Below are 22,649 nucleotides of genomic sequence, written 5' to 3'. Positions count from 1 at the left end.
ATCAACAGCAGTACACAGGAACAAAAAGCGCGCAAAACATCACCACAAGCATCCTCACCACTATGGCCTGCACAGCCTTTGTGGTGATGAATTTTTCTGAAAGAGGTTGCTGGGTCTTGATGTTCCTCTTTGATTGATGGTTTGAAAGACAAAACTTCACCCATACTCCCAGTAGGCATGGCTTGAACAATTGCTGAGGAGGTGCAGATAAACAAAATTGTTCCAATGAGGCTGAGAGCATTCATGGTGTTTGGCCTGGAATTCATATTCAAGTTAGTCAAGATATAGGTATTTGAAGGAGGAATTTCAAGGAGCTATAAAAGTGTTCCAAGGACAAGTAACGTACAATGAGTAAGCCGGGTGTGTCTTAGGTATTTGGGTGGTATTTGAAAAAAGAGCAAGTTTATCCAAATGAATCTAACAGCAGAGTAAGATCAAAATGTATATTCCAATCAGTCATTGAAATCAAGTGAGATACTGCGGTGATAAGAAGATGAGCAAACCACTAGTTTCCGAGGTGCAGGAAGCAGTCAAAGAATTTTTGGATGAGAAGTAAATGACAAGTTAATCATTATTCTTTTATATCCATCAGACCCATCTGATAAATTTCTCCGCCTTGACATATGTATTGGAAACGTCACAGATAAGATTCTTTACAGACAAGCCCCACTGTGTAGCATTTTGAAGCTTATGAGGGGAACCTGTGTGGGGACCCTCTGCAGGGAATGTGTGCCTGGGGCTGAACTCATCAAGTTTGAAGTCAAACAAAGTTTTTGAATTATCAATTGTTAGGGAACATTGGGGGTTAGGAGTTGTCATCTTGATTTCCTGCAAAGACATTTTGACAAGGGTTGCCACTCAGGGTGTATCTCAAAGACTAGATTTTTTTGCTGAGACTCATTTAGCTGAAAAGATAGACAATACCAGCTGGGTGTGACTAAAAAAGTGGGGTGGATGACTGGTGTATCCTTGGTTTGAGGCTGCTTCAGCTGAATCTGTGTTTGATGCAATTGGAAGGATTTTACAGAGATGGTGACATGCAGCTGCCATATACAAAGTAACAATATTCAGACAAGATTGACAAATCTTGTTCCTGCCAAAAAATCTGAGACACAGCTTCACAGTGCGGGTATTAGAGCCAATCAGAAGATATATGATATGTACGATAGAAATATAAATCTTTGATTGAAACACAGTGGGGCTATGTGTGTAGTTGAATCTTCATTCATTCAAGTTATGTGCTATTGTGACTCAGATCCCTGATGTCTCATATATTGAAATGTAACAGAATCTTTGCCCCGTTGTTACTCATTACAACAGACTAGCCAAGTTGGGCGGCGGGCGCCGCACTCCCTTTTGCCCATTGGTGCTCTCACTTCTGACTGTCATCTCAGCCCTCCCTTTCAATTCTTATTGACAACAGAGTAATTGCAACACGACACAGCTTATGACACGCGCATCATACTCTAATTACACTTCTGAAAAACCTCAGCATGGGCAAATATCATTTTTATGGGCTAATAACTCATTTATTACAATTTAACTTTATGTTACTCAAGCTTTTGCATTAACAACAATCAAAGGCACCCAATTAAAAATGACGCTTGCCAAGGTAAAGCTTCCTCGCATCACTTTTGTAAACATAGTTTCCCGCGCGACAAAATCATCTCAAATGTAGGCTTTCTTTTATCTCAGCTAAATTTACAAATTCTCGGCATTGAGTAACTGTTCAAACAAAGCAGGTGCAACTCACGTTTGGTTAGCTTTGTTTTATACTCATGTCTCAAGTAGTAAGAAGTGTAATGAACAGGTAGGATCTCTCTTTCTTTAGGATAAAACTTATATTTTAATTTCTTTAACAATAATATTTTATGTAAGTAAAAACGTAACAAACAACTTTGATAAAAAAGATAAGAGAGAAATTGTAGTACCTTTAACAATAACTACACTTATGAGATTCAACTTTGTAACACGAATTTTAAATCGAACAATGTAATCAAAAAAGCGAAAGTCTACATTTTGAGGAATCAATTTAAAATTAGATAAAGAAGAAATCAGACATCATAAATAGAACCAAGCTATACCTCCTTTCCTTTCGATAAAAGCTTGAGTTCGATTTAGATTCAGCTTTATAGTTGAATAGATTTGTCGTGTAGTATTGAGTGTTTTAGAACGAAACGAGGAAGTGACAATTTTCTTGACGATCAAAGGAAAACGATAAAAAGAGAAAACGATGAGAAGATTTTGAATAGTTTTTTATCGAAGTTCTTTTGGGCAAGGACTCGAGGGTTTTTGTGAGCGAAACATATCCAGTGACGTCATACATGTTTGTCAGCAAAGCGTACAACACAGATCAGCACACACAACGGAACAACGGAATCAGGGCAACACAGCATAACAGCAGAGCAAACGGAATCAGGGCAACACAGCAGCAAAACAGGTCAGTGATTTATTACCGATCATAACACTCCCCCTAAATCACAACGCGCCATCTTGAGCTGTTTCATAGCTGATTGATGTTTCACGCTTCCTAACGGTTTAGTCAAAACATCAGCTATCATATCTTCTGAGGCCACTTGACGTATCGACATTAAGTTCTTCATTATTAGGTCTCTGAGATATTGATACCGAACTTCAATATGTTTAGAGTTGGGATTTAATTGAGCTTCTTGGCTAATAGTCACTGCACCGGTGTTGTCGTTGATCAGTAATGGAGGTTTGGAGATTTTTAAATTTAAACTTGTCATTAAGATCGACATCCAGCGCAATTGCTTGGCACATTTATTAGACGATATGTACTCAGCTTCAGTAGTAGATTGAGCAACTACAGATTGTTTCTTTGTCGTCCAGCAGATCGGATTGTTGTATAAGGTCAAAGTGAATCCGGAAGTTGACTTTTTGGTGACAAAAGACGTGGCGTAATCGGCATCGGCCCATCCGCATAGTTCTGGTTCGAGACTGGTGGATTGAGTGTACAATAACCCTAAAGAGACGGTGCCTTTCAAATATCTGAACAAATGACAGATAGCCGACCAATGAAAGGTATTCGGGTTAGTCGCGAATTGAGTGAGGAGGTTGACAGTGAATGTGAGATCAGGCCGGGTGTGAAGAGCCAAGTGATTAAACATTCCTAGAGCTTGTTGACAAAGTAAGACTTTCACGGGATCGCCTTGACTGGCGACTAGAGCGTGTAGATTCATCGGAGCGGGAGTTTTGATGGGGTTGCATTCAGACATATCGAAGCGCTCAAGTGTCTTCTTTGCGAAATCAGTTTGGTGAAGTAGAATGGATCCATCAGTTTTCCAGTCGAGGCTGTAACCTAGATGCTGAGTTGGACGTTCTTTGATTTTCATGGTGAAGGCTTTCTTTAAGTCTTTAAAGAGATTCATAATCGAGTCTTTGTTCTTGCTTACAACGAATCCGTCATCAACATGGATGTGAAGAAAGATTGATTTGTCTTCGTTGACAAACAGAGATTCGTCGCCTTGAGAGGAGTACATACCTGCGGTCAGCAGTACCTCGACCAATTTTGCTTTCCATCGACGGGGAGCTTGTTTTGTGCCGTATAGCGATTTATACAACAGCCAGACAAAGTCTTCCATCCCGATTTCTTCAAATCCACTGACTTGCGAAACATAAATCGGAGCGTCAATGAGGCCTTCAAGAAAGGCGGTCTCAATGTCGAATTGATAAGCGTAGAGTTTGTTTTGGACAACGAGCACAAGGAGAAGTTTGAAAGACTCATTTCGAGCAACGGAAGCATAAGTCCTGAAGTAATGTATGCCTTCTTCTTGATCGTTTCCCAGACATACCCAGCGAGCTTTGAACCGAGAAGTTTCACCAAATTCATTTAATTTCTTTTTTAACCTCCACATACCTCCTATTACTTTATCGTGAAGAGGGCGTGGTACCAGGGTTCCAGTTTCCTTTGAAATCAAGGAGTTGAATTCGCTCTGCATAGCTTCTTTCCACTTAGGCGCTTCATCAGGATTGGTGAGTGCTTCCCTTAGACTTACATCAATCGCAAGATTCAGTTCAAGTTCTTCTTCGGCTTCACTGACGGCACTAGTCTTCTTCCGACGAGTTGATTTGAGAATGTTGGATGGATCAACTTTAGATGAAATGTCTTTAGGAGCTTTGTCGGAATAGGGAATAGTCGTGTAGTGAGACTTCTTAGGAGCAGGCGGTGCGGGTCTAGGAGCCGGAGGAGGCGTTTGTGGAAGAGGAGGCGTTTGCGGAAGAGGAGGCGTTTGTGGAAGAAGAGGAAGATCCGAAGGTATTGCCGGGGTACCTTGAGTGGTCGAGGTAGCGGTGATTTTCTTCGGAGTTTTCAAGTGAATAACTGTGTTTTCTGACTTGTAAGTCGTTTTTCGAAGAGGAAGAGTCTCGATGGGTTTCTTCAAGATTGATTCTGACTTGTAGGGGAAATTCAATGGAGATGATGAATAGTCTCTACTTATGATGATATGTCGATTTCTTAGATTGAGAAATCTTCCGGCATCGGAGAAGGGTTCGTAACCGAGAAACAACATAGGGTTGGATGGTGGGAGAATTTTGGATTCTTGCTGTTGACGAACAAACACCTTCAGTCCGAAAGGGATGAGTTTTGTAAGCTTTCGAAGTGGTTCAATGCTTAGGTTTAAGTCATTCAGTACACTGACCGGTGAAATCCAATTAAGTGGTTTAGAAGGCAGTATGTTGATAAGTTGAGAGGCATATCTAGCGGCTTCATCCCAAAAGTTCATCGGGACTGAACATTGCGCTAGAATGCACCGCATCTTGACAAGTAAAGTTTGATTGAATCTTTCGGACAGACCATTCGTTTCAGGAGAATTTGCTGGGCCTTGTTCAATGGAGATTCCGAGTTTAGCAAATTCGTTTACTAAATAGGTGGAAGTGAATTCACCGCCTCTATCTGAGTGAAAATAAGAGGGATTCGATCCAGTCTTCGATTTGATTTCAGCGATGTATTGGAGAATTCGGTTTGGAGCCTCCGATTTTTTCTTTAGCAGATAGATTCTATTGAATCTTGAGAAATCGTCGATAAGTACCAGAACGTACTTTATACCTTGTCCGGTTACTGGAGTGATCTGTAGTAAGTCGGAGTGAATTTTTTCGAAAGGCTTAGATGCACTAAGGATAGGATTTGAGTGAGGTGAATTCTTCAATTTACATCGCAAGCAGATGAGACATCCTGAACTATTTTCGACGGCTGATGATTTGATTTCATTAATCTCCAGGAATTTCTTGAGATAGACGTCTGAGGGATGTCCGAGAATGATATGCCAGTCTTTTGGCTCTGAGAGATTAATTTCTTGAATTGAATTGACTGAAGAAGTGTTCTTGGACTCCTACAAATCACCATCACGAAAGAAACGAAATATGGTTTTGTCACCTAATCTTACTTGTACTTTTCGATGAGAATGAATTATATTCATTCCATGGTCCTCAAGTTGAGTAGTTGAGATCAGATTTCTTGGACCGTTTTCAGAGTAGTACACCGGATAAATGATGGTGCCTCCAAAATTGAGTTTGCCGACATGAGAAATGGCGACTGATCCTCCATAAGTATTCATGGATTTCGAGATTGGTTTGGGATCAATTAATAGATCAAGGTTGTTGATGGTGGATTTGGTAGCTCCGGAGTCATAAACAAGTTGAAATTTTTCGGCACCGAGGTAATTGACAGAATCGGTGATCATGAAACCACTGTCGTCAATGTTGTTTTCTTGACGATGTTGAATATGGTCTACTCGTTCGTCTTCAGATTCAGAGGATTGTTGAATGTGATGAGCTTCCGAAGATTTATGTTGAGAGAGATGTTGGGCGACTAAACGGGCAACTTTTTCATCGATGGACTCAAAGTTTTTAACCCAAGGTTTTTTGGTAGTGATGATGCTTTTAGGATTGAAAGAGGAAGAAGAAGGATTAGGCTGAAATGAAGATGAGTTGGGCTTTTCGTTTCTTTTTCCTTTGACCTTTGAAAAGTTAACAACTTCGGTTTCTTGCGATTCCCGACGGTTATGCTCCATGATAAGCTTATCGTAGCAGGATTCGAAACTGAATGGACTAAGGTCCCAGCAATTTTGAATTAAAGGTGTTAATCCTTCGTCATCATTAAAACTGAGTAAGAAGAAAATAGCGGCAAGTTCAGTGGAAATGGTTAAAACAGTAGGTTTGGTGGCGGCCAATGAAGCTGAAAGCGAAGTGTAAGTTCCGGAGATTTGGTCGCAATGTTCCTGAATGGAACTCCCAGGAATGTATCGAAGAGACATCCAGTGTTGTACCTTCATTCCAATCATAAGAATTGAAGAGACACCACAGGATTTAGCGAGAGCGGTGTAGGCGTCATGGAAGCTTTTGCTATTTTTCAATAGTATAGCTCGAAGTTCGGAAGATACAGTTTCGAAGAGCTTGTTAATAGCCCAGGCGTTTTTGCGTTTGAAAGCGGGTTTGTTGATGTTGGCGGCAACCCATTTCTCGTCCAGTAAATCGTCGTATCCTTTACTGACGAGGATGTTATCGAAACGTATTTGCCATTCATGCCAATTTTTTCGAGTCAATTTGATGATTTTGACTTTGGTTGAAGAATGATTATCTGAATCAGAGGAGGAATCATTTTCGTTTTCGTCTTTTCCGGTGGCCTTGGTCGAAAAAGTAGGTTGAGACATCTCAAACGAGTCGTTCTAAAAACTACGAATGTAAAAAGAAATAATATAGTTTTTCCAAGAGGAGTCTCTCGCTACCATGTAATGAACAGGTAGGATCTCTCTTTCTTTAGGATAAAACTTATATTTTAATTTCTTTAACAGTAATATTTTATGTAAGTAAAAACGTAACAAACAACTTTGATAAAAAAGATAAGAGAGAAATTGTAGTACCTTTAACAGTAACTACACTTATGAGATTCAACTTTGTAACACGAATTTTAAATCGAACAATGTAATCAAAAAAGCGAAAGTCTACATTTTGAGGAATCAATTTAAAATTAGATAAAGAAGAAATCAGACATCATAAATAGAACCAAGCTATACCTCCTTTCCTTTCGATAAAAGCTTGAGTTCGATTTAGATTCAGCTTTATAGTTGAATAGATTTGTCGTGTAGTATTGAGTGTTTTAGAACGAAACGAGGAAGTGACAATTTTCTTGACGATCAAAGGAAAACGATAAAAAGAGAAAACGATGAGAAGATTTTGAATAGTTTTTTATCGAAGTTCTTTTGGGCAAGGACTCGAGGGTTTTTGTGAGCGAAACATATCCAGTGACGTCATACATGTTTGTCAGCAAAGCGTACAACACAGATCAGCACACACAACGGAACAACGGAATCAGGGCAACACAGCATAACAGCAGAGCAAACGGAATCAGGGCAACACAGCAGCAAAACAGGTCAGTGATTTATTACCGATCATAACAAGAAGACCCACCAATACTTCGGAGTAACTTAATCTAGGCATGAAATGGCATTTTACCCCGTGAGCTCCAAACAACCTTACTAAAACCTCATCCCTCACTACCATTGCCCCCTCAAAGGTGAAAACTAAGTGCTTCAAGGTTGGAGGTAAGGGCAGTAATGCAGCTTTTTCCAGCTCTCTTCGCCGATAATCGCTGGTCGCAACATGAGGGGTAATCATAATTTCTACTGAATCAAAGAAGCTCCATTCGGCCCAATCAGGTGTTGTTCGTCTCGAATTGATGCAGGTGGTTCTCAAAATCTTGAGTTTCGGGAAACGTGTCATACATAGGTCTAGAGGGATAAAGTTTGGCAGTACATCGATAAACAATGCCTCCAGATGATCTTGCAGCCCCAGGATCATGGTTTGCGAGTCGTCACAAAAAATATCTGGGATGAATTCTAGGAACTTGATGCGTCTCCCTTCTGCCTGACAGAATTTGTTGATGGCCGCATTGTTCATAGCATCACATCTAACCGATAGATGCATCAACTTAGGCATCGCAATCGTCCCGACATCCAACGACTCTAGAGTAGAAAACTTGAGCAATAAAGACTCTAATTCGTAAGTGCCGTTCAATACGTTCGCTAGAGATTTTGAATCATTCGTGAGATTGTGGTTCGCGTTGCCTTGGATAAATAGACTTTTTAAACTTTCAATCTGATCAATCGCACTGATTAGTTTGTCAGAAAATCCAACAGCATCGGTAAATGTTATGCTGAGTTCGATCAGTTTTCTGCCGCATAACCTGATAATATCAGCAGCATCTTGCATAAAAATAGACTTTGATGAGTAATGTTGATGCTCTAATTCGAGGATTCGAAGTTTAGGATCTCTAATTGATTCATAGAAAGGACCGTAGGTGGATTTGGGTTGGAACATAACGTTGTTCAATGATAGCCGAGTTAAACAGAAGAAATCTGATTTGATAAGGCAGGTACTCCACATCGTGACGATGTACTTATGTACCCAAGGCTGCTCCAAGTGTAAGGAATCGTTGACTGTGCGCGAAACACTGTTCGACCACGAGTGCCCAACTAATCGTAATCTTAGCAAGTCTACAACTGAAGTATGATTCAAGAAAGGTTTCGAAGCACTATTAACGCCGTCATTTGGCGTATAGTTTGCATCTTCGCAGAAATACTTTATGATTTTGTCTACTATCTCAATTGGGAGAGGTGGTGATGGAGTCATAGCTATGAATTTTGTGTAGTTACGACAAAGAGAATTTGAATTGGCTCCCTCTTTTTACGAGAGACTATTGCAGGCGTTAAAATATTGTATGCTGTGTTGGCTAATTTTGATTTTTCCTTCGCTTGTTCACCACGTCAGACTTACCGATCTTCAAACAACAGAGTTGTTCCTTAGCCAAGCAGCATTGTCAATCTACTTGTCTCGTTTGGGTTCACCTTGAGTTTTTTCGTGATAAATATTTTTTTGATGTGAAATCTCACCGCTCACTCGAGTTCATTAGTTGGTCTGTATAGTTACGGACCACCTATGGTATTCTTTTTGCTCACGTGAATCCCAACTTTTACCGCAAGTACTTACGTGTATTCACAATATATCTGTCAGGATTCAGCCGATTTGTGATTGACTCGCAATCACGTAGTGAATCTGCACAATAGCGTTATAAGCCGCGTGGACGTAACTCGCTTATACGGAGGTGGAATTCAATCTGGCGAATTTCATCTACTCACATGCTACCACTCGTCCCACTGATTTCACTGCTGCTCGGAACTCAATGTTGAACTCTCAGCCACTCTCAATAGTTCTTGATGATTTTGGGTGGAGGTTGAATACACGTTAGACATATGTTTCACCTTAAATTTACTGCAGGGATCTCAGCCTTGATAATGAGGGTGATGAACAATTTACGAAACATGATAATGTAAACATATTACAACAATGATTTCTATCAAGTTATCCCAACCAACATATATGCACAAATAGAGTTGAAGGAATTTTGCTAACTAATCGCATTAGTTCTGCTTTTGATTAGACTCTCAAGTTTTGACGGTCTCTACACGAGAACATCCACATAGCTAGTGAGCTCTTTGTGAAATCATTAGCTCATCTAAAGAACTTCTCCCTACTCTACATCAAATTCTTCATTCGACTAATAATCTTCTACTTTGAACCTGCGAACTTTGAACGTGTAGTTGGTAGATCGGACCTCGTCACTCGTCAACTCCACATTTTTTCTTACATTTTTATTATGAACTTCAGGTATGGCTTCAATACTAAAAATTTTACTCCAAGTCACTACATTAGTTTTACTCTCAATTTGGATATGAATGACTCCGAGATACTCACGCAGTCGAACTATAGTTTGCCACTTTTCTTGTCTACACTCAGTTTTTCATAAGATTCTGTTCGACGCAGAGTTTTATATCAGTTTACACTGTACTATAAACAGATTCGAATTATACGAGCAACACTTACCAACACTTCAGTATGAGTTATCCCTGATCTGAAATGGCATTGAATACCGTAAGTCTTGAACACCTCCGTTAACTCGTGGTCTTCAATCGGCTCATCACTTGCTATGATAAAGATAAAGTGTTTCAATTTGTTTGCTTCTTTCAAGTGAGGTCCGCCAGGTGTTAATAAAACGTCTTCCCAATAAGCTCTACTGCTGCAATAATTTACAATCAGAACTTCAATAGTATGAAACAATGACCATTCGAACCAAACTGGATGATCACGTAAAGTATTGATGTATTTGCAGCGCACGATTCGGAGTTTGGGAAAGGCTTCGATTCCTAGCCGACGAGGAAGATCATCTGGAATTGTATCCACAGTCAGGCCTTCGAGGGTGTTCCGTAAAGCCATAAGCAACATCCTTGATTGTTCAGGTCGCCCAGTAGGTATGTACTCTAGAAGCTTAATTTGATTGGGACCGTTCCGACAGAAGTGACTCACGGCGTCCAAGTTATATCGATGACATTTAATCCAAAGGTGGCGTAAGTTTGGTAAGAAATCGGGGTCCAAATTTAAGCGACGTAAGGCTGCTAATCTTAATGATAAAGATTCTAATGAAGGGCTGTTTTGTAAGACCGCAGATAAGGATTTGGAATCATTAACAATTCCTCCTATCATAGTTCCTTCAATCGAAAAAGTCTTGAGGTTTCTTATACGCTTTATTGCAACCACCATACTATCTGAGAACCCAACTGAACGCGCGAAGACTAATTTCAAATGTACTAATCTTGAACCACATAAGCTAACAATATCAGCTGCATCCAGAATGAAAATACAATTTCGCTCCCAACGGCTGTACTCGTACTCAAACTGGTCACTGGATTCATCTGATAACGCCATGTGATACCCGGTTGCCTTCGAAGCCGGGATGTAGAGAACTTCACTCAAGCACAGTCGACGTAAGTTGGTGAGATTCGAGACGTTCAAACAGTTCATCCACATATTGACAACATAACGATTGAAATTTGGTGTTGCTAAACTTAAGGAGCCGTAGACAAATTGTGGAATAGCTGCAGCCCAAGATCTGGCAAGCAATCGTAATTGAAGTAATTGTACTATAGAAGAGTGGGTTAAGAATGATTGATCTGCGCCGTTTAATGGTTCAGTAGTTGTTGAGGGATAGCTGATACACAGGAAACTAATAATGTTTTCGACTATTTCCACTGGCAGAGGACGTGATGAAGCCATTATTGGCTGTGGTAATTTGTAAGAGACAGTTCAAGTTGTCTTCATTGAAACTAAACAATATGATAAAGCCTTCAGCATCTATCTTACATCTCGTTATATTAAAGCGCTCAATCCACTGAAGTACCAAGGATCCGTGTTTTGTTATTTGGAATAACCACCTATCCTGTTTGGCAGACCATCTTCGCGACCACCTAATATACGTAGTTCCGTGAAGCCTCTTGATTGGCAGATTGTTTACACATCGAAATCCAAATGTGTGCGTACTTTGTGGCTTTGCAATTATACGTGCTATATTGCCGTCCTTCACTGGTACTTCGAAATAGGCAGTATGTCCCAAATTTTGATTTATGATCCTAATCATGAGCAAGCTCACCAATGTGAACCACCCACCCCTTACACGTCGTCAATTAGTTCAAAATGGCCGGGTAAGTCTATTCACTCGAACTGTCTTTATGCATATGAATATTGAAATATGTATCGTGCAATCAAGGATCATCAAATCTTTCGCGTGTGCCTAGAAACAGAACACCAGGGTAGTAGGTCCCTGAGTTAGTATCTTACTCCATTATTCACAGTAAAGATTCCTTCACGAGACGGTTTTGGTCAAATATAGACGCCGAGGTTTCCGTTTACTACTTATCATGCTTTTAAATTCATTGCTCACAATATTTGATTTACTAAGTTCTTCACACTGCCTCGCTTCCAATCCGATTGTGATCCCTTTCCGTCGATTCCCTGATATATCATTAAGATTTACTTTAGAATTCCTTTATACATACCGTAGTTGTTCCGAGTATGGTCTTCATGATTAGGGATGCCGAGTCTTGTCTCGGCCACGTCATCTCCCGTCAAACCAACCTCTGTCCTGCTATCAAACCTCAACTGCTACACAGGCAAGCTCCCAAGTTTATATTCATATTTAATCTTTTATACAAATCTCAGCACCTAAATTGCAAAAACTCGACATTGTGTACACTCTTGTATTCAAACATCAGCTAATACGCAAACAAATAATCATGTTTATTGTAACAACACTAACAAAATTGGTTATTTAATAAGATCACATTATACAAAAGAACATGGTACTCAGTTAGGACCTTCGTCCAATGTCTGCCTCTTACTAAATTTTGATCATATACTCTATGTCAAGATGCACCAGTTTTAATGTCTTGTGTGAGAAGATCAGTTTACCGATGAGTTTGATAACTGCCAAAACTTAACATCCAGCACGTACAACATTAATCCACATTTTCTTCTACATATTCATAACCTGAAGCCAAAGACTTATATTTAAACTTAATCATAAGGTGCTTCGACTTGAATTCTTGAGTGTTCATCTCATTTGACATTAGTAAGATATCGTCGATATTTGAGCTTCGCCTGTTTTGTTAGTTACAACAAATCTACATACCTTGAGAAATACCAAAGATCAGTGTTCAGCGCTTTGTGTGAACAGGAAATTAGGCTTACAAAGCAAGAGTTTTTAGTTTATTAATTGGCTATGACTACATCTTTTCTCGAGTTAATTGTTCAAAATTGGATGAAACACAATGTTTGTAGTAGATAAGTCCCTCGAGTTCGAAGTAATGGAAATGTTTACATTGGAAGCATTCTTGCATCTTGATAGAGCTACGTATAACTGTCCGTGGGAGAAGACGGGCCTTGGAAGTAGTACTGTGACACGTTCAAGGCTTTGACCTTGGCTTTTATTAATTGTCATACAAAAAGCTGCCATAATTGGGAATTGGTACCGAAAGAATGGAATGGGGCATTCTTCGCTGCCTTTGTGATGTAGCTTCATCTTAGGTAGACTAATTGATGTTCCCTTTAAATCACCAGTTAAGACTCGACACTGCAAAGCATGCCTACTGTAATCCGTGATTAGAAGTCTCGTTCCGTTGCAGAGCCCGGTTGCTAGATTCAAGTTCCTCAAAATCATGACTGACGCCCCTACTTTGAGTTTGAGGACGTGAGCAGGGAACCCCGGGAAGTTAAAAGTATTCAATACATCAGCAGTAACTGGATCGATGTAGGCCTCATCCATAAGATCTTTTGATACTGATGTGTAAGATTGGCCTGGTAATGATTCCATGACATGTCGATTTATTGAATTCACAATTTTGTTGAGCGGAGTTATTAGGCATTGATTTGAATAAAACTCTGTTAGAGCAGCCCAATTCTCACATTGAACTAAGTTTTGAACCCCAGAGTATTCGTTGTCCAGAAGCGTAGCGTTGTAGGTGCTTGGTGGTCGTACAATGGAGACGTTACAGTGTTGAATAGGTATTGAAGCAACGTGGTCACGTTGGAGTCGGCCGGAGCCTAAATCTAATAACCACTTGGCAAAACTGACATTTTCTCGATTTGGAGTTGGAGATAGTCCACCTAAACAAATATTGACAGTTAAAGCAAAGCGATGTATATTGTTCCAAAGGTAAGAAGCTTTTAACGTGGCTTGGGCTTGTGTCATTAGATTAGCTCTTCTTATAATTGGCAAAGTTTGCCTGAAATCCCCTGCGAAAAGCACTGTTTTACCTCTGAATGGTAGATCTATACCAGTTAAGTCCCTGAGAGTACGATCAACACTCTCTATCGCGTATTTGTGCTGCATAGCCACTTCATCCCAAACTATAAATCTTGTATTTGCTACTTCGGCTGATCCTGAATCTCGGAGCGAAAGAGCACATATGGAATCATCATAAACTGGAATTGGGATTTTAAAAGCACTGTGTGCTGTTCGACCACGTAAGAGTAGCAAAGCTGCAATTCCCGCTGCGGACACCGCTTCGAAAGGTATACCGTTGGCGTTGCAAAAATGTAAGATACAATTTAAGACAAAAGTCTTGCCTGTTCCACCGGGGCCGTCCAAGAAAGCTAAGTAAGGTCGATGATCAACGATAGCTTCACAAGTAGCAAAAACAACAGCAGTTTGCTCGTGAGTCATGACTTCGAGCATTGATGTGTATTTCCGTTCGCTCTCTTCAGGGGTAGTAGAATTTACGTGATTCCTAACTCTTTCATCGGGGATATTCAACTCAAGTAATAATTCTTCATTAACTAAAGGCATACCAAGATGTTCTAAAGTTGTTTCCATAGCAGTTACAACTTTCTCTAGTAGAAAGAGACCGTAGTTATGTACATGCTGTTCAGTTGGTCGTGCGTGAGGGTTAAGCCGTCTAATTCGAAATTCGCAGTCATCAGTCAAATCTTGGATGTGATCCAGCCATAGATCTTGTGGTGCAGCCGGTGAGCTATGAACTATTATAATTGCAAGCATCAGCCTTAGCTGTTGCCCAGTTTTCCATACCGCAGCTTCAGTGAGAGAAGAGTGGTAATGTTGATCATCTAAAAGTAACCCCCGCTTATCAGCAGCTTCACGAAAGCTACTATAGCGAACTCCATCAACGGTGCGTAAGTAATCGAATGACAATGGCCCCGGGACTTGAGTTAATAGTAAGCGCAAGTAATAGATATCACCACGCTTGATATTAGCAAAATAAATTCTTCCAACTGATGATACACTATTTCTTCGAGGTGCTAGGCGCTTGGTTTGTTCATTCCAAGTAAAGAACTTTGGTACCTGTTGATACTTGAGAGAGCGAATCGTCTGATCTGAACCTCGTAATGGAGTGTTCTCCGAGCATAACCTGAAAAACTCCGTAAGCGTGGTCCTCTCTGCCCGGCCAGTCTCAATAGACCTGCGCAGTCCAGCTTTGTCCATGAAGTAAATGGTTTGCCGGCCTTCCAGATGCAAGCTCAACCGCTGAACTGCTGGGCTTCGACCTGATAACTCAAACTTCAATAAACGCCAGATTGCTATTGATAGTGACAAAGTACTTCAGCAAGGTAAACATTCCAAGTTCAGTATCATGAAATCATACCTTCAATTGCTGAAAGAAATCGGGCATTCACGTAAGTTAAAATTTCGTCTTCGTTGTTTGGGTCATCAATAGTTGCCATAGTGCGATCATGGCCCTTGAGGATATACTTAAATAGATACTTGATTGCTCTTATACTTGCTGCTACCTCAACATTTATATGACATTCGTATGTGAGAGTCAAGAATCTGTTGTACGGCACTACCTTTTGATTATCATAACGAACTGTCCCTTTATCGAAATACCGTCCGTTATTCGGCCTTTTGTAGGTTGGGTAAGCGTCCTCAGCAAGCTCCGTCGTTTCACAAAATGAGCGTGGATACCCTAATCGGCAGTTAGACCCAGTCCAGCACTTGTATTGTTCGCAAGGCCCGTGTAGCATAAAAGTCGTAACCAATTCAAAAAGCTTGGCTTCAGTATTGGGATTTGGAAGTTGGCAACTGATCATACAATCAATTTGTTCGGGGGTAGTTGGTCTATCTGCTGATTCGAGAAATAAGATAAGGTGGACGTGGGGGAGTCCTCTCTTTTGGAATTCAACCGTATAGACATAAGCTAAGCATCGGCCAAATCGTTCCTGCTTGGTCACATCCTTTAACAGTGAGTGAAACTTCGCATGAAAGACACGAGCAACTAAATCGGGGCGGTCTTCTGGTGTCTGCCCATACTCCAAACAATCAGTAATTTCGCACCATTGCGGATTTGCTGTCATTGTAATAAACAAACTCGGATGACCGAACTCCGCTACTAATGACATTGCATCTTGATACAATTGTTGCATGTGGCGGGGACCACCAATGAAGCTGGATGGTAATATAATGCGGCGGCCGACGAGTTCATCTTCTACTTCGTTACTTAATGCTTCTACTGCACCTTGATATAACTCTGCTCTCAGTTCTTTCTGATGGAATCGTAGATATTGAAGTCGCGAGTGTTCGACGCAGACATACATGTCGACTGCGAATTCTTGGAATAAACGACCCGAAGCATGGATTATCGAAAAACCGGAGCGTTGGAACAGTAAATATGCAAACCATTCGAGGTTTGTAACTACGCCGTCACGTCCTACAAGAATGAAGTAGGTAAATTAGATTCGTGAGTTTTCATATAATATAATATTCATTCTTGTTCTCTATAAGTAAAATATAATGAACTTACGTGCTTCAGTTGGGTTTACAAAATTCTTGTGCCAGGTCTGGGAACCATAAGGAAAAAGCAAAGGATAACGAAGTGCGAAATACGCCGTATGTAATTCTGAGATTCGTTGCCTATCTCCAGTTTGTCGTTCCAGGATGATGTCCCGCTGACGATCTCCAATTTGGCCATTACCTTCAATAATGGCTGCCACTTCGTTGGCAGTAGAACGGTTATAACGCCTGTGGTCGGTACCAGCTGCAGTTATTGTGTTAATTCTGAGTTGTCGAGTATCACCAGCGTTGCAGATAGCAGCTGCAGACCGGAAGACTTCGGCATATGGGTTATGTAAGTCCATGAACCGCTGAAATAACATCAAAATCTGCAAATTTAATTCATTATTGAAGTAGGCATTACGGCTTTGAGCTTCGGCTTCACCACCTCCGCCGTAAACAAATATTTGGGAAAACCCAGGGTGATTCCCAGGAACTGGCATCAGAGACCCAATGTTGTGTGAAAGCTGTCCAGAGATTCTGAATGTATAAATACCCCGCTGTCCCATTACCGATCTATCGAGTGTAGCACCAAGAGATGTGAACGACATGGCATTATTGTACTTCCGTATATTGCATCTAAAATGAGCTGAGACTAAGTTGAAATCAGGATCACGTGGCATTGTTTTGACAATTAGTAAGTTACTAACTTGGATCTTGTGCCGTTAGTAGAGCATAGTAAAACACAGGTATGTCCTGATCAACATCTTCTGCAAAGTAGCGCATTGGAAGCTCGACTTGCCCATGCTGGCAACAGTTCCCGTAAGTCGAGTCTAACAGATTTCGGTCTCTGAAAGTTCTTTCAATCACCCATCTATACGCGCCGCATCCGGAACACCGGTCCGTTGGTCGACCTATGACATGTGGAATCTCGTCACGAAACCGCGTGCGTAAGTTGATTTCGCTGCCCAAGAGCTCGGACTGAATTGCGAGTCCCCTTCGGACGCTATAATTAGGCATGATACAACTATAAATACAAGTTAAAATCATTCATCAGTTGTTGCTGGATTAACCATCTTCAATTCGCATCTATATAATAATCAGTTGAACAAATTCGAGAGAAGACTTACTTCAGTATTGCAGCTCTCACCCTAGTTATCTCTTCCGTGGTTGTTTCGATTCAAGGGCGAGACCGCGCTGTAACAACTGGACGACTCGATTAGGAAGGAGTTGGGGATTTTACCCGAAAACGTATGCAAGATGAAGACTGACTATATTTGGGAATTGATAGACCAAGAAATAGAGCGTGTAGAAATCGAGTTTCTCCGTCGAAGTTTGAAAGAGATTGAATTGAGCTGAGGTCAAAGTTTGCAAAGTTAATATTGATGATTTCAAAGTAGTTCTTTAATTTAAATTCAGGATTTGTGCTACTATGACTATAAATGACGAGTATTATTCTGATTGCATAATTCGATTGGCAAGTTGGTAGTTTCAAGTTGTCAAATAATGCTTTCAGCCGAAATTTTGAGTTCTTCGAATGAAATCAGATGGAGAAGTTTAGGTTAAACAACGAGGTTACGGTCATGATTATGGCGAGGATACTTGGTATTGAGCGTTTGTTGCAGTGTTGTAATGCATATCTCTGATGTTGGTATTCGTTCTTTGTAGATTTGAAGCTCTCTGTTTAGTAAACAGCATATCTAGCTTAGTGTATACGGCAGCATTGCATTGGTCTATCAACTCACAACTAACATCATTGACTATACGGATATATATGAACTACTGATGGATTAAAAAAATGCTGGTTTACAGCAGGTGTTTCTGTGTTAGTGTTATTGGGTCAATGTAACCCTCTACTCCTCTTGTCCATCAGCTGTTGATTTGAGTTGATCTATTGTTGCTTTGATACTGGGAGATGGCTGTCTGCTCAGGTCGAGTAGTGGTTTGGCTTAATGGATTGAGAATACAACTTTGTATTACTGAACAAATCATATAGATGAGGATTGAATAACAATACGTATAGAAATGCGTACAATAGATCTTAAAGAGAATGTTGAACAACTCGGAATACGAAATTCACGGAAAAACAATTTTGCCAATGCCAGAAGAGCACAACCCACAACTGCATGATTTGTAAAGAAATTGCATGTACTTTGAAATAATTGTTTGGTGTGTGAAACTAAAAACAAATTCCATCTACCGAAGTCAAAATACGAGGGGCTGGGGCATTCAATCTACAACAGTACACACCTCGTATCAGCACGGGCACAGTTGGGGAAAATGATACTTGGGCAAGTGCGTGAGTCTGAGATAACTTACAGAGTGTACTATTCGGCTATGGTCAAATCGAGAGCTCTACCCCTTTTGGTATTTCGCTTTGGTGGAGCCCGAGTTCTCTTCTTGCTTGACGGGTTTGGAATGGTGTCCGATACAGCAGTGTTTGGAGAGCTATCAGATGGCCCAGCTGCAACGTCGTTAGAAGCAGAGGAGAATGAAGAAGGGCCATAGTCAGAAGGCCCGAATCGGAGACTTTGAACCGATTCCGAATCAGTAGTTATGAGTGGCGATTTGAACTGCGCATTTAAGGAGCGTGGCGTGAATCTAGTTAAAGAACATGTATTAGTCTTGTGGGACTCAGTTTCAGATTTTGGGATTAGCTTACTTCACGGGTTTGTTTTTGGACAACTGCAGTTTCGCATCTTCCCGGCCCAATTTGTCAGACTTGACCCCTACATCGTATTCTTTGCTGCCAGTTGTTGGCGAGACCTTGCTCGCCTGAATTCATGTGATTAATAAAATTTTCGTAGAAAAATAAACAGGGATTGAACTTACAATTACTATGTACATGCAAGTTTTTTCATCGAAGTCTTTCAAGAAGCCATGGAATTGATACTCGCGCCCAACTTGCAATATTTTTGAAGTTCCAGCCAAGTTACGAGTCGGTGGAATACGATATTCAACAGTGGATTGTTTAGGGCCCTTCGCCTGCGGTGAGCAAATCTCAGCTACTGTTCGAAGTGATGTGCGAAATTTACTTACAGTTGGATTGTAATCGGAATGTAAAACAGTCACAACCGTGACAATCTTCTCTCCATCAGCTGGATTAGGTATACAACCATTGGTAATAGGCTCCGGGAATTTATCAATGGCCGTAATGATGCCAACTCCGGTCACCGCAATTGAGTCGACTAAGTTACCACTGAAGTTTTCTGAAGAACTAATCAATACTCGGTCAGAGGCTTCAAAGAATAGTATGTCTTTCGTGGTTTCATCCGTGTTTGAAGGAAAAAAAGACCCTCTAAGGAAATAAATATTGCCTGGCTCCAGTTTAAATTGAGCTTGGCTGTATCCTTTAAGTTGAATATCATAGCTCATTAAGCGCTCCCGATGTGCGCCACCGCTAGCGATCGATGTTGCATAGGTCCGATACTCTACTCGCCATCCGTTTTCTGGTGAAAGCTGCTTTAATTAAATAGGGCACAGTTAGCGAAGCATGAGACCACCTATTCAAAAGGTGAAGCTTGCCTTGCTCTCAATTTCAAAGTTTCCAGTCAAATACAAACCATGAGTAGTTGACTCGTTGGGATCGGCCATCGGATCTTTTTAATAACCCCAAAGTAAGACTGTATCTATGATTGCCCACATGAGAAAAACACAAATAATAGTTAGCTGTGTTGAGAAAAAGTGTAGAGAGTAAAAGTATTTAAGCCACACACTAAGTGGACAGATATGTATATAAATGAATATAAATGGTTGTAGAATATGGGGGGAGTTGGGTCTGGTGATTCGAGGACTGACCGGGAATCGAGGAACGAGATTATTCGAGAAACGAGATTATTCGAGGAACGAGATTATCGGGATCAATCAATCAAGATCAAGATTTCGAGATTAATCAAGATTTCGAGATTAATAGTCGAGGAACAAAGCAATTGTGGTCGCTGTTTCTTGAGACTCTATATATAGTAAAAATTTATGTCAGTTTCCAAAGCGAGATTTGAAACCTAGACGTGAAAACGGAAAATGGGGTTATCTTTTGGCTTGATCATGATAATTTGCCGAACGTCAGCAATTGATTACTCCATCGGTTGTAATGCGAGCGAGTCAACTCACATGAAGCTAAAGTATCACAGCAGCAATACTTGAGGGTCGTATTTTCTGGTCACAGACCCAAGTAGCCAGTCCTGAGCACTGGCTTATAGTAAATTGGAAGTTATATTTGTTAATTGTATTAAGTGGAGAACAAACCATGATTAGAGCATATTATCTACAACATGAGGTGGTCGCGAGATTGTCGGTGAAGAACTGGATTCGAGTCTAGTAAATATTTAATTATGACGTTGTAATGGTCATTCTAGAAACAGTGAGCATAAGGCCAGGTGAATACTTGGGAATTAACAAAGCGTGAGCTTACATCACAAATTTGTAACGTGGTTTGGAGTTTCTGTATTCCGTGTACAGGGTTTGGTTGGCCAGTTGGAAGTAGTTTCAATTTTGGGGAGTCTGAGTAACTGGGTCGAGTAACCAAAAATTGATGCTGTCTGTCAGATGTAATTTGAATTTGAAGTTCTTGGATTGTAGGTGGTTGATGAATATATTATTTAGGGAAAATATCTATCGAGTCAAAAGAATAGCGTTAGTTCTTAACTTGATCGCGAGCCGAGAATGTTTAATAGAGACAAAAAAAAAGATTTGATTAGTTAATTAATTTGGATAAATTGTGTTCACAAGAAAATGAGGTGAAGTAAATACTAATTATATATTCCGAGTCATGGGCAAAATCAGCGTCTTTGACTTCATCTTTATCAGATGTGCGACCGGTTGAACATTGGAGTATAGAAAGTTCGCAAGTTCCGAATATTGCTGAGTTGTGAGATACTCGATTAGAAGGATAGGTAGTCATATATGGACTTCTCGGTCGAACTCTGGATAAGTTAATGCGGGTGGTTCGGTAAGCAGATCAGTATGAGTATAAATGACAGTGGAAGTGTTGGCAAGATGGAAGAATCATCCCCCTGCGGGGAACTTCGAAGCGAGGTACATGTGAAGTGGTGCTTAGCCCTGGCCCGGCTTGTAATATTCTCAGCCCTGACCCTGACACCCTAATCCTAACCCCTGACTCCTAAGTCCCAAACCTAACCATTTCGCATATGAATTATTCTATGTCCTAATCTTGGTAGGATTTTTGTAAGGATCCCGGTATCCCCACCCCCCCCCCCCTAGTAACCCCACCACCCCCCTCCCATTCACAGCTAGTGAAAGGCTTAGTGCCTGGTGACACATGTCGTGACAGTGCCAGATTGAACCACGCTCCCATCTTTGTAATTTTTGAAGTTCACCCAAAAAGCTTCAGCTCTATCCAACTTTTTCCCAGCTCCATATCATCCAACTCCACAGCTCACAACTCAAAAACTCTTGTCATCATCTAACAACACACCACACCTCAAAAATGGATTTTGGCGAAGTTATATACCCATCCTTACAAGAAGCTGAAGATGCACTGCGGAACTATGCCAAAGGATCAGGCTACTGGTTGAAAATCACCCGCACCTGTTCTGATAAACATAAGAGACAAAAGAAACGAGTCTTTGCCTGTTCTCATGGTGGAACACCTCAGCAAGTCGTCAGTGCAGTTCGATCCACCTCAACTCAACTTCTGGGATGCAATTGGTCTGCTACAATTCGACGTGTGGAAATCACTCATCAGTGGAAGATTGAATTTAAAAATGATCAGCACAACAATCATGAACCTTCTACAAACCTTGCTGAGATACCAGCTTCACGTAGACTTGCACCAGAACAGCACAACTTTGTTATTAACCTTGCAAATGCAGGTGTTCCTCCATGACTCATTCTACGCACCTTGAAGGCATCCGATCCCACTAACTTGTCAACCAGCCAGGACATCTACAACATGATCAAGAAACAAAAACTTTTGGATCTCAATGGACGCACTCCACTTGAAGCTTTGATAGACAACCTCAAGGCAAATGATGTGTTCCATACCTATGAACTGGATTCTAATCACCGACTCCTACGTCTGTTTGTTGCCCCCAAAGCTAGTGTGAAGTCGGCTTCGGACTTCTGGACATCTGATGTGCTACTGATGGATTCAACTTACAAAACCAATCGGTGAGATCTTTCACAGCAATCAAGTTTAATCAGAGTTGAGACTGACTGATTTTTGTGGTTTGGTTGTCTTAGGTTTCAAATGCCACTCCTCCACGTGATGGGAGTTTCACCAACACATCAGTCTATCTCTCTATGCTTTGGTCTAATGCGACAAGAAACTGAAGCCGACTATCGATGGGTTTTGGAGCAGATGAAGCTGTGCTTTGGGTCCAAGCTTTCAAATCTGCAGGCTGTTGTGACTGATAGAGAGCTCGCCTTGATGAACGCTCTGAAGGAAACTCTACCACACACCAAGAATCTACTCTGCAAATGGCATATCGAGAAAAATATTCAAGCTAACATCAAGATGAAATTAACAGACGAGCAATGGAAAGCGTTTCAAAGCAGC

At 40.8% G+C, this 22,649-nt stretch overlaps 4 protein-coding genes across 4 annotated transcripts; all 4 read right to left on the bottom strand.

Annotated features, from left to right (window-relative positions):
- Positions 1-5,351: 5,351 nt before the first annotated feature.
- MELLADRAFT_107392 (uncharacterized protein) lies at positions 5,352-8,649 on the bottom strand (the record flags this gene model as incomplete). The annotated part of the gene is made up of 2 exons (XM_007410994.1): positions 5,352-5,830; positions 7,407-8,649. The coding sequence occupies 2 exons, from the start codon at positions 8,647-8,649 to the stop codon at positions 5,352-5,354; spliced, it is 1,722 nt and encodes a 573-aa protein (XP_007411056.1).
- Positions 8,650-9,574: 925 nt separating this feature from the next.
- MELLADRAFT_87837 (uncharacterized protein) lies at positions 9,575-11,127 on the bottom strand (the record flags this gene model as incomplete). Its single annotated transcript, XM_007410993.1, has 4 exons — positions 9,575-9,720; positions 9,772-9,808; positions 9,901-10,332; positions 10,381-11,127. The coding sequence occupies 4 exons, from the start codon at positions 11,125-11,127 to the stop codon at positions 9,575-9,577; spliced, it is 1,362 nt and encodes a 453-aa protein (XP_007411055.1).
- Positions 11,128-18,084: 6,957 nt separating this feature from the next.
- On the bottom strand, positions 18,085-18,999 carry MELLADRAFT_74980 (uncharacterized protein; the record flags this gene model as incomplete). Its single annotated transcript, XM_007410992.1, has 4 exons — positions 18,085-18,366; positions 18,452-18,733; positions 18,795-18,907; positions 18,965-18,999. 3 exons carry the CDS (start codon positions 18,977-18,979, stop codon positions 18,460-18,462), a joined length of 402 nt encoding a protein of 133 aa, XP_007411054.1.
- Positions 19,000-19,066: 67 nt separating this feature from the next.
- On the bottom strand, positions 19,067-21,099 carry MELLADRAFT_72098 (uncharacterized protein; the record flags this gene model as incomplete). Its single annotated transcript, XM_007410991.1, has 7 exons — positions 19,067-19,117; positions 19,172-19,591; positions 19,658-19,761; positions 19,931-20,169; positions 20,243-20,446; positions 20,544-20,776; positions 20,882-21,099. Coding segments are annotated over 3 exons (540 nt in total), but the record flags the coding sequence as incomplete, so codon positions are not given.
- Between the last annotated feature and the right edge of the window lie 1,550 nt (positions 21,100-22,649).

Source organism: Melampsora larici-populina (genome assembly GCF_000204055.1).
Source record: "Melampsora larici-populina 98AG31 unplaced genomic scaffold MELLAscaffold_23, whole genome shotgun sequence".
In the NCBI taxonomy this organism is placed as follows: domain Eukaryota; kingdom Fungi; phylum Basidiomycota; class Pucciniomycetes; order Pucciniales; family Melampsoraceae; genus Melampsora; species Melampsora laricis-populina.
The sequence above is the reverse complement of the archived record's forward strand: the minus strand, read 5'-3'. Positions and strand labels throughout refer to the sequence as shown.